Source organism: Bufo bufo, chromosome 2, assembly GCF_905171765.1.
Source record: "Bufo bufo chromosome 2, aBufBuf1.1, whole genome shotgun sequence".
In the NCBI taxonomy this organism is placed as follows: domain Eukaryota; kingdom Metazoa; phylum Chordata; class Amphibia; order Anura; family Bufonidae; genus Bufo; species Bufo bufo.
Genome location: NC_053390.1, coordinates 539,878,862 through 539,892,314, shown reverse-complemented (window position 1 = coordinate 539,892,314; position 13,453 = coordinate 539,878,862). Strand labels below are relative to the sequence as shown.

Below are 13,453 nucleotides of genomic sequence, written 5' to 3'. Positions count from 1 at the left end.
TTATATACAGACAGAAACCCATGACAAAATACACATTATGTCTTAGAACAAAACATCAAACAGTGTGGACCATAATCCCAGATAACAGCACTCTCTATTTCTGGTATTCATTCACTGTCAAAAATAGGCAAACACTTGAAAAATGGTAACAACTAACTATGACCCATTGTACATATGACATATATACAACAGAAAAAAATGATGACTAAGGCAGAAGAAAACATAAAACACAAAGACAAGGGCAGATTTACAAAAGAAAATGCTATAGAATTCTGGTTCAAATTGAGCCACATGCCTTGTATCCAGAATAGGTAATAAATGTCTGATCGCTAGAGACGGGTCCCACCACTGAGACCCCCACCGAACACAGGGTACAGTGATTAGCTATCTTCATCAGTCCCATAGACTTTGAATAGAGTGGCAGGGTAGGTGCTCAACCGCCACTCCATTCAAACTCCTCACCATGATGTGGAGTAACAGGAGACTTGTAACTCCTATTTTAGCGATAGGTGTGTGTCCCGATAAAGCCATTTATCAACTATCCTGTGGAGGGGTGAAAATGTGGATTCTGAGAAAACCCTTTTAACTTCCTGAATATTATACTTTAATATTTTATAATTTTAAAATGTTTCTAGAATTATGCAAGTAAGTATGCAATTATGCAAATAATTGACATTTTGTTATGTTGCAGCCTTGTATTTAAATAACTTTTTTTTTAAAACTAGTTTTTTCCCCATTATTCTGTACTCAATACCCCATAATGACAAAGTGAAAACAGATGGTTCAAAACCTTAGTCAAGTTATTAAAAATGAAAAAACAAAAAGAGGTTACAGCCTCCAGTCTTCTTGAGTATGATGCCACAAGGTTTGCACACCTGAACTTAAGGATTTTCTGCCATTGTCCTGTGCAGATCCTCTCAAGTTCTGTCCAGTTGGATGGGTACTATCGGTGGACAGCCATTTTCAGGTCTTTCCAGAGATGTTTGATTGGGATGAAATAAGGGCTATGGCTAGGCTACTCAAGAACATTCACAGAGTAGTCACTCCTGTGTTGTCTTGACTGTGTGTTTAGGACCATTGTCTTGTTGGAAGGTAAACCTTTGGCCCAGTCTAAACTAGAGGGGACTTTGGATCAGGTTTTCATTAACAATATCTCTGTATTTTGCTCTATTCAGCTTTCCCTCTACCCTGACCAGTCTCCTGTCCCAGCCGCCAAAAAAACTCACCCACAGCATGATACTGCCACCACCATGCTTCACTGTAGGGATGGTATTGAGCAGGTGATTAGCAGTGCCTGGTTTCTTCCAGACATGACACTTAGAATTGAGGCCAAAAAGTTTAATCTTGGTTTCATAAGACCACACAATCTTGTTTCTCACAGTCTGAGAGTCCTCTAGGTGCTTTATTGCAAACTATGGGCTTTCTTGTGTCTTTTACTGAGGATAGGCTTCTTTCTGGCCACTCTGCTATAAAGCCCAGATTGGTGATGGCCCATAGATAATTATATATATTTACATTTATGTACAGTTTCCTCATCCATGTGAGAACAAGTATATAGTTGAAATTAAAGATAATGTGTCACCAGGAAATGACATAGTTAGAGATGAGCAAATTGATTTGTAAGAATTGATTTGTCTCATAAAGCAGGGTTTTGCAATTGGTTGCCCGCCAGACATCTCAGCCAGGTGTGACAATCTTGCGTCTGTGCCACTGCTCTGAGTAGCGGTGCAAGAGCAGGGACTCTGCTTCTGGAGAAGCAATTGCACATTTGCCACTAAACTTCTGGGTAATCGTGCACAAACAGCCATTGCTCCAGTAACGGAAGCAGAGCCCCTGTGTTTGCACAGCGCTCAGGGCAAGTGATGCAGGCTTGAGTTTTCAGAGCCAGCCAAGATGACTAGCCCTGTCAATTAAGCAACGGGGAGAGTATCCTCAGCTGTAGCTGGGGCACTCCATTGCAAGTGATGAGACAAATCGATTTTTAATCTTTTAGATTCAAGTTTTTATTTTAACCATATTTTGAAAGAATTTATAGTGGTTATTTTTCATTTTCATATTTTAATCTATATTTACAAAAAAATTCTAAAATCCTGTAGTATTTGCACTTGCCACTAAGCCTAATAACAGGCACCACTTCCTAATCTATACAGATCACTTTTCAGAAGTCATATCATTATCATCAGAGGCAGCATTACAAATATCACCTTTAGGGTCCATTCACACATCCGTTGAATGGGTCCGGATCCGTTCCGTAATGTTGCGGAACGAATCCGGACCCATTCATTCTCTATGGGGCCGGAAGAGATGCGGACAGCACACAGTGTGCAGTCCGCATCCGCATTTACGGAGCGCGGCCCCGATCTTCCGGTCTGCGGCCCCCCAAAAAAATAGAACATGTTCTATTGTTGTCCACAATTGCAGACAAGAATAGGCAGTTCTATGGGGGTGCCGGCGGGGTGTATTGCGGATCCGCAATACACTACAGACGTGTGAATGGACCCTTATGGCTTGTTCACACGATCGTATGTCTTTTTTAGTGTTTTGCGGTCCATTTTTAACGGATCTGTTTTTCTGTTTTTTGTTTCAGTAGTGTTTCTGGTTTCGTTACGTTTTTCCATAAGGCATATACAGTATACAGTAATTACAAAAAAAAATTGGGCTGGGCATAAAATTTTCAATAGATGGTTCCGCAAAAATGGAATGGATATGGAGAAAAAAGATGTGTCACTACCTGGTTATAACTGCCAAAAAGAAATTATAGGGTGCACATTCGCTTTAACTTTTGTTATGTCATAGTCACATATCAAAGGTTTTAATCGGTGGGGGTCTGAGTACTGAAGCGCTGCTAATTGCTAAAATGTGGAGAAAGAAGAGCTCACACAGAGCACTTTCTCTCCTTGCTGCTTAAAGGGTTTCTGTCACCAGAAATACCTAACTTAAACTGGCTGACATTAGAGATGTGGTAATGTAATCTGAACCTAACTAGCCTATTCCTATCCATGCCCCCGTTACGTCATAAATGTAACTTTTATAATATGAAACTTAGCCTCTAGGAGCGGGGGGGGGGGGGGGGGGCGTTGCTCCTGCTCCTAGTGGCTCCGTTCTCCCACCTCTGTCACCTCTCTCCAAGTCTTGATTGACAGGGCCAGGCAGCGTTCGCATCCTCCTGCCGCCCCTGAGTGCCTCGTGCCTGCGCCGTGCTGTTGAGTATTCGGCACAGGCATAGTGAAGGAAGGACGCTCACTGGCTGCCGACTTCCTTACTGCGCCTGCGCTGAATACTGAACGGGGGCATGGATAAAACTAGGAATAGGCTAGTTGGGTTCAGATAACATTAGCACATCGCTAATGTCAGCCAGTTTAATTTAGGTATTTCTGGTGACAGAAACCCTTTAAAACGGACTGGCTCATAGACTTCCTACTGAGCCGTCTCCAGCAATGCGGAGAGAGCATTCTGTGTGAGTGCTTCTTTCTCCTCGTTTTAGTGATCGACAGGCACCTCAGCACTGAGGTTCCCACTGATCAAAACCTTTGACATATCACTAAGACATATCCAACGTTTTGTTTTTAAGTACAGAAGATGCACTTACCATGTCAGCCGTCTGCAATGTGCCCTCTTATTGGCTTGCTCCGTGTAAGTCATTTTATCAGAAGATTCTCCAAAAATGTCTCCATCAAAATGAGACAGTGTCATCATATCAGTAGCTGCTGGTCCTGGTAGTGTAGGTATCAGGCCTTAAGAAAAACAGTTAATTATAGTAACATACTTTCTAAGGCTGAAAAAAGACATCCATCCATCAAGTTCAGTCTGTTATCCTGATACAGAGGAAGACCAAAAAATCCCTGTGAGGTAGAAGCCAATTTCCCTGATTTTAGGGGAAAAATTCCTTCCCGAATCCAATCAGGCAATCAGAATGACTCCCTGGATCAAAAACCCATCTCAAGTAACTATAACCTGTAATATTATTACACTCCAGAAATACATCCAGGCCCCTCGTGAACTATTTTAGTGAATTCACCATCACCACCTCCTCAGGCAGAGAGTTCCATAGTCTCACTGCTCTTACCGTAAGGAATCCTTTTCTATGTTTGTGTAGAAGCCTTTTTTCCTCCAGACACAGAGGATGTCCCCTCTTCACAGTCCTAGTTTCTACCGTTTAGTTTGCTGTCCACTAAAAGTGTTACCCAGTGTTTTACCATTTAGTATCTATGGGTGACTTGCATTATTCCTTCCCATGTGCATAACTTTACATTTGTCAGTGTTAAACCTCATCTGCAACTTTTCTTCCCAAGCCTCCAATCTATCCAGATCCCTCTGTAGTAGTATACTGTCCTCTTCAGTGTTAATTACTTTACACAGTTTAGTGTCAACAACATCAACATATACAAAAAGAGCGGAGCCTCCCCATTCCGAGCATTCTATTGGATTACCGTCTTCAGATTTCTAAATTACAGAACAAATTAAGGAAAATAAAAACCCATGAAACCCTATGCCATACACTGTGAGAAATAGTTAGTTGTAGATACAGTTTTATAGTTCCTACAGTTTTTTCTGGCCTGTGAGAAGCAAACCTGCTGTATTATAATAGAATTTGTTGTCTCTTTTCAGTAGTTTTGCCTCTGTTCAGGAATGTTTGTAATGATAGGAATTGTCTGCTTTGGACAATCTCTATTTGTTCAGAGTACTCAAAACCTATCCGATCATGGGGTATCTGTATGGTGGGACCCCCAGCACTCACCTGTAATTTTCGTGGAAACCTGTCAACAAGAGTTAGGGGTCCGATTTATGGACCCCAAAACGGATATGGTTGTTTGAATGGGGCCTAACTCAGAATACCCTAATAGGATATTTGAAAATGGGTAAACCAGAAAAATGCTTTTTAATGGCATTGACTTTGTTCGATTGTTTACTTGGTGGACAATTCTTAGTAAACCACAAAAAGATAGTATAGAGGTGGCCATACAGGAGCCATCACTCTCCTCCACAGGCAATTGGAGATACGTGTGTGGCAAAACCAACCTCGCCACAGTGTTTTGGAGGGGGCTGTTTGCCAGCCTCCTGCCCCAGGATTATGGCCCATACTAACTTTGAAGGAGAAGACAGACCGGCCACACAGCTTAAATCTGTGGAACTGTTTTGGGCAGGAAAGCCATGCTTGCGGCCGGCCAAATGTGACTTCCATGGAATTCGGGAACCCCTGCTCGGATCTGGATTTTTGGATATGTTTGTTCACCCAGATCAGAGCTATCCATGGATGTATACATTATGGGGATGTGTGGGGTTTTGAGGTGTTTTCTGTGTGTTGGGAAAAATGTGTGTTTTCTGTCTGGTAGTGATTAAGTTAGCACATTACATTTGGTAATTGTATTTTGTGGATTGCGTCTCAGACAATGCCAGTGTGTTAGTTAATTGCGTCTCAGACAATGCTCATTGTATTTTGTTGATTGCGTTACAGACAGAGGGAAGGGGATTTTGTGTACAATTGCTGGAAGGGTTTCAATACTGTAAATGCATGTGATTGGCTAAAATATAAACTGTCACAGTCTTTTACAAGGGCCCCAGGGGGAGTGTCCCTTGCTAGGAGAACTGCATAAAAGGCTGAAAAATAACCCATTAAAGAGTTCCTGCTTTGCCCCTTTATGAAGTCTTGGCTCATGTTTGGGGGATGGGATAACTACACTCTTGGGGATTGCTATATCATAATACTCCCCTGAGTATAAGCTCTTGTAAGAGCTTGTTCCTGGTTCCTGTCTCTGCATTTAGGAGAGGTTCACACACTGGAGCCTTGGCGTAGGTCCAGGGTGGGGAGGAGACGGCGAGACCTCCACCAAGCTTCGGCGGTTCGTGGGGTCTGCAGTGCTGACGGTGTCAAGTGGAGTGCTTGGAGTCCTCTGGAAGCACTAGAAGCAACTATCAACGGAGGTACCCGGTCGGGGTGCTAGGCGTTCCGTTACAACGTGATAGTCTCCATTATAGATCATGAAACAGTTGAGTGAGCGCACCGAAGAATGAGCATGCTTGTTTTCTATATCTCTCATTCAAGAATTCAGTAAAGCAGTTTACATAGGAAATGTTGTGTCACCTGAATTCTCTGAATCATTCATGTAGTCATCTGGTGTAAACCCGGCCTCCAATAAAGCGGTTCTACTAGCACTTCTGACAACTTCTTTAGCCAGGTCACGGAACTCAGATAGATGGCTGGCAACCTAAGAAGTACAAAATGACATCAGCTAAGGTGCTGAAATGTATGTGTATATACTGTATATATAATATATTACTGCAAATAAAGCATAAAATTGAGTACAAATACAAACCGGATTCCCAAAAAGTTGGGACACTAAACAAATTGTGAATAAAAACTGAATGCAATGATGTGGAGATGGCAAATGTCAATATTTTATTTGTAATAGAACGTAGATGACAGATCAAACGTTTAATCCGAGTAAATGTATCATTTTAAAGGAAAAATACGTTGATTCCAATTTTCACGGTGTCAACAAATCTCAAAAAAGTTGGGACAAGTAGCAATAAGAGGCTGGAAAAAGTAAATTTGAGCATAACGAAGAGCTGGAAGACAAATTAACACTAATTAGGTCAATTGGCAACATGATTGGGTATAAAAAGAGCTTCTCAGAGTGGCAGTGTCTCTCAGAAGCCAAGATGGGTAGAGGATCACCAATTCCCACAATGTTGCGCAGAAAGATAGTGGAGCAATATCAGAAAGGTGTTACCCAGCGAAAAATTGCAAAGACTTTGCATCTATCATTATCAACTGTGCATAACATTATCCGAAGATTCAGAGAATCTGGAACAATCTCTGTGCGTAAGGGTCAAGGCCGTAAAACCATACTGGATGCCCGTGATCTCCGGGCCCTTAAACGACACTGCACCACAAACAGGAATGCTACTGTAAAGGAAATCACAGAATGGGCTCAGGAATACTCCCAGAAACCATTGTCAGTGAACACAATCCACCGTGCCATCCGCTGTTGCCAGCTGAAACTCTACAGTGCAAAGAAGAAGCCATTTCTAAGCAAGATCCACAAGCTCAGGCGTTTTCACTGGGCCAGGGATCATTTAAAATGGAGTGTGGCAAAATGGAAGACTGTTCTGTGGTCAGACGAGTCACGATTCGAAGTTGGAAATCTGGGACGCCATGTCATCCGGACCAAAGAGGACAAGGACAACCCAAGTTGTTATCAACGCTCAGTTCAGAAGCCTGCATCTCTGATGGTATGGGGTTGCATGAGTGCGTGTGGCAAGGGCAGCTTGCATGTCTGGAAAGGCACCATCAATGCAGAAAAATATATTCAGGTTCTAGAACAACATATGCTCCCATCCAGACGTCATCTCTTTCAGGGAAGACCCTGCATTTTTCAACAAGATAATGCCAGACCACATTCTGCATCAATCACAACATCATGGCTGCGTAGGAGAAGGATCCGGGTACTGAAATGGCCAGTCTGCAGTCCAGATCTTTCACCTATAGAGAACATTTGGCGCATCATAAAGAGGAAGGTGCAATAAAGAAGGCCCAAGACGATTGAACAGTTAGAGGCCTGTATTAGACAAGAATGGGAGAGCATTCCTATTTCAAAACTTGAGAAACTGGTCTCCTCGGTCCCCAGACGTCTGTTGAGTGTTGTAAGAAGAAGGGGAGATGCCACACAGTGGTGAAAATGGCCTTGTCCCAACTTTTTGGGGATTTGTTGACACCATGAAATTCTGATTCAACATATTTTTCCCTTAAAATGGTACATTTTCTCAGTCTAAACTTTTGTTCCGTGATTTATGTTCTATTCTGAATAAAATATTAGAAGTTGGCACCTCCACATCATTAGATTCAGTTTTTATTCACAATTTGTATAGTGTCCCAACTTTTTTGGAATCCGGTTTGTACACTATAAAGCAGGACATACCTCCTCTAGCTGTATAAATTGAATGTGTGTAAACTCTTTTAAGGTATATGTGTACCCCTTCTCAATACGACACAGACCCATGTCACTGATTCGGTAACACATTTCTTGTACATTGAGGAGAGCAGGGCGCAGATACTGTATGGAGATAAACCAACAACAATTAGTCTTACTTCTCTATCCATAGGTATAAAACAGATAAAGAGAGAATACATATCTACAACACATATATACACTGCTCAAAAAAATAAAGGGAACACTTAAACAACACAATGTAACTCCAAGTCAATCACACTTCTGTGAAATCAAACTGTCCACTTAGGAAGCAACACTGAGTGACAATCAATTTCACATGCTGTTGTGCAAATGGGATAGACAACAGGTGGAAATTATAGGCAATTAGCAAGACACCCCCAATAAAGGAGTGGTTCTGCAGGTGGTGATCACAGACCACTTCTCAGTTCCTATGCTTCCTGGCTGATGTTTTGGTCACTTTTGAATGCTGGCGGTGCTTTCACTCTAGTGGTAGCATGAGACTGAGTCTACAACCCACACAAGTGGCTCAGGTATTGCAGCTTATCCAGGATGGCACATCAATGCGAGCTGTGGCAAGAAGGTTTTCTGTGTCTGTCAGCGTAGTGTCCAGAGCATGGAGGCGCTACCAGGAGACAGGACAGTACATAAGGAGATGTGGAGGAGGCCGTAGGAGGGCAACAACCCAGCAGCAGGACCGCTACCTCCGCCTTTGTGCAAGGAGGAACAGGAGGAGCACTGCCAGAGCCGTGCAAAATGACCTCCAGCAGGCCACAAATGTGCATGTGTCTGCTCAAACGGTCAGAAACAGACTCCATGAGGGTGATATGAGGGCCCGACGTCCACAGGTGGGGGTTGTGCTTACAGCCCAACACCGTGCAGGACGTTTGGCATTTGCCAGAGAACACCAAGATTGGCAAATTCGCCACTGGCGCCCTGTGCTCTTCACAGATGAAAGCAGGTTCACACTGAGCACATGTGACAGAGTCTGGAGACGCCGTGGAGAACGTTCTGCTGCCTGCAACATCCTCCAGCATGACCGGTTCGGCATTGGGTCAGTAATGGTGTGGGGTGGCATTTTTTTGGAGGGCCGCACAGCCCTCCATGTGCTCGCCAGAGGTAGCCTGACTACCATTAGGTACCGAGATGAGATCCTCAGACCCCTTGTGAGACCATATGCTGGTGCGTTTGGCCCTGGGTTCCTCCTAATGCAAGACAGTGCTAGACCTCATGTGGCTGGAGTGTGTCAGCAGTTCCTGCAAGACGAAGGCATTGATGCTATGGACTGGCCCGCCCGTTCATAGGCGTTGTAGGGAGGTCATACAGGCACGTGGAGGCCACACACACTACTGAGCCTCATTTTGACTTGTTTTAAGGACATTACATCAAAGTTGGATCAGCCTGTAGTGTGTTTTTCCACTTTAATTTTCAGTGTGACTCCCAATCCAGACCTCCATGGGTTGAAAAATTTGATTTCCATTTTTAAATTTTTGTGTGATTTTGTTGTCAGCACATTCAACTATGTAAAGAACAAAGTATTTCAGAAGAATATTTAATTAATTCAGATCTAGGATGTGTTATTTTTGTGTTCCCTTTATTTTTTTGAGCAGTGTATTAGACTCGGTAACTAGCCAGTTTGATACATACTGAATTCACAATGAACAGGTTCTCCTGCAGGGCCTTGCGACATTCACTGATTTTCTTGGCACGCACATTTTTTCTCCATACAGTGAACGCTTTCCACTTTCTGAAGAGAGCAAAGGTAGGAATCTTCTTGAGTGCTTTATGGTAAAGGTATTCCTGCTTCCAGCGCTCCAGCTCTGAGAATAATACATCTCCATTACATATATGGGTTACTCCTCTGTCACTTATGGTGTAGTAGTCATGTTTGTTGATGTTTTCATGGCTTACAATTCTTCATAAAGGAGACAAAAATATAGACAACATTAAGGAAAAACATTATTACTTATTATATATAAATAACTGGATATTGTAGCAAAAAAAAATACGTTTGCATCAAAGGCATCAAAAACTAGGTACCAGGTTTGTGACTTTTTGAATGCATTTACACCAAAATTTTGGCATGTGCAGTGTTTCTAAGCCGGCCTCACCACTAGGTAGTGATGGGGTAGAGGTGTGGTGTAGGTGGGGCCATTGGCCTGGCACATTTCCAGGCGTAAATGACGACTGAAGTGTACTCCAGTTAGTTGGTGGAGTATATTTCAATCTAGGTGCACAGACTGCCAGAAGGCCCACACCTCATCATAAATTAAGAGCATCCTACAGCGGGACAGGGAATAAACAGCAGTCTTTGATAAGTTCCCCCCACTCAGTGTATTTTAAACAAGGACCTATCTGCTCTACTGACATGCCTGTTTTAGTGAATACCTGTATTCTCTATGAAATATTAATACTGGAGCAACTTTTCTCAGAACTATTGAAATATATTAATAAATGGACAATTGGTCATTGCCATTCCCCTTGTCAAAGGGTATTTGTCCTTAGGCAGTCTAGTACTGAATCGACAGTGTTAAACTGTTTAGGGACCCACCCCCAATCTGGTAACGGCTAGTTGTCAATGTATTCATATATTTCAGAAGAAATAACAGAGGAATGGCATAGTGGTGATTTGTAAGAAAAAATGCTCTAAAATTATTTCATGTGAAATACAAGTATTCACTAAAAAGACATGTCAGAAGCAGTTACATGTCCTTTTTAAAATGTTTCTTGCATCTACCTCAGGTTATATGGATCATATTCAACTGAAGACTTGGGGACAGCAGGAGTCATATAAAGAAAGCCCAACTTCTTATTTCCCAGTAGTATGTCGATGATCTGCAGAGGGTCTTTAATGTCTGCCTTTATGATGTCTTCTGCACTCTCAAACACACTAGATGGAGGGGAGGGGACTCGTTTAGAAGAGCTAGGTCTTGAAAGAGTTGTCCTTGGCTGCTTTGGGGGAGTAGGAGATATGGTCCTACTAAAGTCCATCTGTAACTAAAGGATAAAAGTATATATATTAATGATAAAGATGTAATAAGATAAAGGTTTAAAATTTGCACTGCATGGATTTCTGCTTTGCTGGTACAGTAATACGCGCTGCAGTTCTATGATGGAAAATCGACAGCGTGTCTGCCACATGTAAATATATTCCTACTTTGGTTTGCTAGACTCTGGAAATCAGCTTAGATATATTATATGATCTAGACATGTAGAGTTCTACAGTATGGATCAAAAGCGCGTGTGACTTCTCACCTGCTTTTCTTTTAAATCATCGGGAAGGTCAGGAAGTCTTACAGTGGATGAGACAGCTCGGAGTTTCTTCTCTGCAGAAGGTGGGCGTACAAGTACACCTCGACTTATCAGATCTTCTTTGTTCTTTTGGTATATATATTCAGGTTGATTTTGTTCCTGATATGTTTTCAATACAGGCTTTAACATATGTGAAGAAAATAAAGTATTAACAGACATGCAACAGGGAGAGGGAGTAGATAAGATGAGACCATTCTCAATTGTGAATGGTGGATCCTGTGTTATACAGTGCCTTGAAAAAGTATCCAACCACTTTAACTTTTACAGATTTTTTCTGTGTGCTGTGCATTTGTATTCAACCCCTGTACTCTGATACCCCTAAATAAAACCCAGTATGACCAAATGCCTTCAGAAGTCACCTAATTAGTAAATAGTGTCCACCTGTAATTTATTCTCAATGTAACTACAGCTGTTCTGTGAAGGTCTCAGAGGTGTGTTAGAGAACATTAGTGATCAAACAGCATCATGAAAACCAAGGAACACACAAGACAGGTCAGGGTTAAAGTTGTGGAGAAGTGTAAAGCAGGGTTAGGCCTCATTCACATTTCCATGTCCGTTGCACATCTGTGAAAAAATCAGTCCGTGTGACATCCGTAAAGATATCTGCGTAGCATCTGTGTTCCGTTTTTTTATCCTCTGAGTGTCATCCATATTTCACAGAGGCTGCTCAGCTGAAAAGTATTTTCCTATCAGTGGTTAGTGAAAAACGGTAGCAACACGGATGCCAACCGTGTTGTGTCTGATATTTTCACTGACCCAGAGACTTCAATGGGCATGTTTGGTCTGTATCATGGACCAAAGTAGTGCTAACCTCCGTGATTTTTTTTTTACTGACCCACGGTCAGTAAAAAAATACTGATATGTGCACAGACACATTAAAATAAATGGGTACATGCTGTCTGGAAAATGTGGACAGCACACATCAGTGAAAAATGGAAATGTGAACAAGGCCTTAGGTTATAAAAAGATATCTCAAGCTCTGAACATCAAGAAGCACTGTTCAATCCATCATCCGAAAATGGAAGAAGTATAGCACAACTGCAAACCTACCTGGCCGTCCACCTAAACTGATAGCCCAGGCAAGGAGAGCACTAATTAGAGAAGCAGCTAAGAGGTCAAGGGTCACTCTGGAAGAGCTGCAGAGATACACAGCTCAGGTAACCAGTGTGAAAAATTCATGATTTAAAATATTTTTTTCATGGGAAATAAAAAAACTTCACCAAAAATTCTTAAAATATCTTTAAGAAAATATGTTTTATATAAACAATTGGCCATTTTCTACATTCCCTTTAAGTCTTACCAGGGGTTCCAGTTTAACAGTCTGTTGTCTTTTTCTCGTTTTAGCTCGTGCCTTTGTGTCATGGCTAAATAATAAGGCTTCTTGATTTAGTACTATCTGCTTTGGGGCTATGGAGATTATTCTGTCTTTTAACTTGCTCAAATCCGGTCTCTGAATATACTCCATTGGCTCCAAGCTTAGAGCCCCATTTATGTGTGATGGTGTAGACATATATGGAGATCCTTGAGGAATGTTGGCTGACATTGCAACCTGCAATACAAAAGTATTGGAAAAATGGCATTGTATTCAACTGAAAAATTCACAACATATAATAAATAACTGCATATCTTGCTCTTGCGAAAATCTAAAACTAAAAACCTTATAAAAGCTACTACAGGCAAAGTGAAAGTGTTCCCAGTCAGCAACCAATCAGATTAAACCCTTCATTGGTTAATAAAAAAAAACACAGGCCAAGCTGATTGCCTTGGACATACAGTATAGACCAAAAGTTTGGACACACCTTCTCATTCAAAGAGTTTTCTTTATTTTCATGACTATGAAGGCATCAAAACTATGAATTAACACATGTGGAATTATATACATAACAAACAAGTGTGAAACAACTGAAAATATGTCATATTCTAGGTCCTTCAAAGTAGCCACCTTTTGCTTTGATTACTGCTTTGCACACTCTTGGCACTGCCCCCATATAGTAATTTCCCCCACACTGCCCCAATATAGTAATTTCCCCCACACTGCCCCATATAGTAATTTCCCCCACACTGCCCCCATATAGTAATTTCCCCCACACTGCCCCCATATAGTAATTTCCCCCACACTGCCCCCATATAGTAATTTCCCCCACACTGCCCCATATAGTAATTTCCCCCACACTGCCCCCATATAGTAATTT

General features: G+C 41.8%; 1 protein-coding gene across 1 annotated transcript in view; it reads right to left on the bottom strand.

Moving 5' to 3' along the window:
* Window positions 1-13,453, bottom strand: part of DNAH6 (dynein axonemal heavy chain 6) — a 381,291-nt gene that overhangs the window by 342,634 nt on the left and 25,204 nt on the right. The window contains exons 2-8 of the mRNA XM_040418030.1: window positions 12,562-12,810; window positions 11,205-11,381; window positions 10,687-10,946; window positions 9,597-9,864; window positions 7,920-8,054; window positions 6,083-6,206; window positions 3,590-3,734 (exon numbers count right to left, since the gene is read on the bottom strand). Coding sequence (XP_040273964.1) covers window positions 3,590-3,734; window positions 6,083-6,206; window positions 7,920-8,054; window positions 9,597-9,864; window positions 10,687-10,946; window positions 11,205-11,381; window positions 12,562-12,804 — 1,352 coding nt within the window. The 5' untranslated portion in view covers window positions 12,805-12,810. The remainder of the gene's footprint in view (window positions 1-3,589; window positions 3,735-6,082; window positions 6,207-7,919; window positions 8,055-9,596; window positions 9,865-10,686; window positions 10,947-11,204; window positions 11,382-12,561; window positions 12,811-13,453) is intronic.